Here is a 1598-nt window from a genome sequence, read left to right on the forward strand (position 1 = left end):
CGCCCGCTCCGCCCGGGGGGCGGGGCCAACTCCCCGCCGCCGCTCTGAGCGACGTCCTCCCTGCCCTATCAGCTCCGGCGCCGGCGCGGCGGTAGCCAATGGGTGGCGGGGGGGCGGGCCCTCGCCGCGGCCGGAGGTGGCGGTGGCGGCGGGGCGGGAGCGCGGCCGGCGGAGGGCGCGGGCCGGGAGAGAGGACGGCGAGTCCACTCCGAGCTGCGCGGGGGCTGGGGGGCTCGGCCGGCAGCCCCAGGGGGCGGCAGCGCCGGCGGCATGGAGCAGGCAGCGCCCAAGAGGTAACGACCCTCCCCTGTGGCTTCTCTCCCGCCAGGGAGCGGCGTGAGGCCTCGGTGCCGGGTCTGTGAGAGGCGGCAGGACAGGGACGGTGCTGAGCCCAGCCCGGCGACCGAAGGGTTGTGTCGCGCTGGGGAGGGTCTGCGGTGCGAGAGCGTCCCGAAGTGCTCGCCCCGGTCAATGCCCAGGTGGAGGCGAACCCTCAGAGGATGGTTGAGTTACGAGGGGAACGTTCTTAATGTGAAATGAGAGAAACTTGGTCACCGAGCAGAGCCCTCTGTGAGCTGGGGGTCTGTGCACACGGTAGTTCGGGTCTGTGGCAGGAGTCAGCCAGCACAAGTAGTTTCTCTTTCCATGCTGGAAAGTGCCCTGTGTCCTGCTGCTGGAGGGATGGATGCTTGTGGGGGTGGGCAGTGCATAGTTGCAAATGCAAATCAGAGAGTGGGAAGACGCAAAAATCAAGAGTATTCTCACAGTAGATGTATTTTCTGAAATATGTAGGTTTTCAGGTCATATTAGCTACTATGCATGGTGGTTTTGTTTTCTTTTTTTGATGATTTGCCATACGACTTCTTAATATGCAAAATAATTTTACTTTAATTGTATTGGAATTAAATGTAATCATATATTTCAATTTGAACAGTCCTTTCTTGAGTATAGTTGTAGACTACACAGGATGTAATTGTGTGGTATACAGAATATAGGTACACAGTTTACATATATACTTACTGTTTTAGAGCTCTAATTTTACTTTAGCTTCCTGATAATATAGTGAAAAATCTAGGGACTACACGATACAAATTTGTGGTAGTGGATAATAAACCAGTTTTTACGTTCTGCTTTAAAACATTTGCATTCTACTTCTAGAGCCTTTAAGATTCTTTAAAAGCAGCTTCCTGCAGGATGACAGGACTGCAGAAGAATGCAGTCTTGAACTTCTGATAGTTTCTCCCCTCATAATACATTAAGTGACAGTATCTACTACAAAAAATTTTGGCCAGGAATTGGTTTGTAGTTGCTGTGTTAGGGTGGTGTTGGCAGGCGATGGGGTGAGGAGGGACAGGCCTACACTGTAAGTTCAGCCTGACAGTCCTGTATGTCTCAAATAAAGGAAGTACGACAGGCACCAGCAAGGGTTTGGGAAAAGAAGCAGAAATGTCTGAGAGATAGTCGGTGCTGCCAGCAGCAGTACAAAACTTGGGATCTGGTGATATCAAAGGATTGAAAATCAAACTGCAAAGTTAGCATAACCTACAAGATGTTTTTGGGAAGATATGGGATTTGCTGTAACCTTATTGTCTAGCTGG

At 52.0% G+C, this 1598-nt stretch overlaps 1 protein-coding gene across 1 annotated transcript in view; it reads left to right on the forward strand.

The window, feature by feature from the left end:
* The first annotated feature begins 213 nt into the window (after nucleotides 1–213).
* The window catches only part of STK3 (serine/threonine kinase 3), a 124819-nt gene continuing 123434 nt past the window's right edge, over nucleotides 214–1598 (forward strand). The window contains exon 1 of the mRNA XM_027900435.1: nucleotides 214–293. Within this exon, the coding sequence (XP_027756236.1) occupies nucleotides 271–293 (23 nt within the window). The 5' untranslated portion in view covers nucleotides 214–270. The remainder of the gene's footprint in view (nucleotides 294–1598) is intronic.

The sequence above is a fragment of the Empidonax traillii genome, unplaced genomic scaffold, assembly GCF_003031625.1.
Source record: "Empidonax traillii isolate 1590-97213 ecotype Southwest subspecies unplaced genomic scaffold, ASM303162v1 scaffold729:size315501, whole genome shotgun sequence".
NCBI classification, from domain to species: domain Eukaryota; kingdom Metazoa; phylum Chordata; class Aves; order Passeriformes; family Tyrannidae; genus Empidonax; species Empidonax traillii.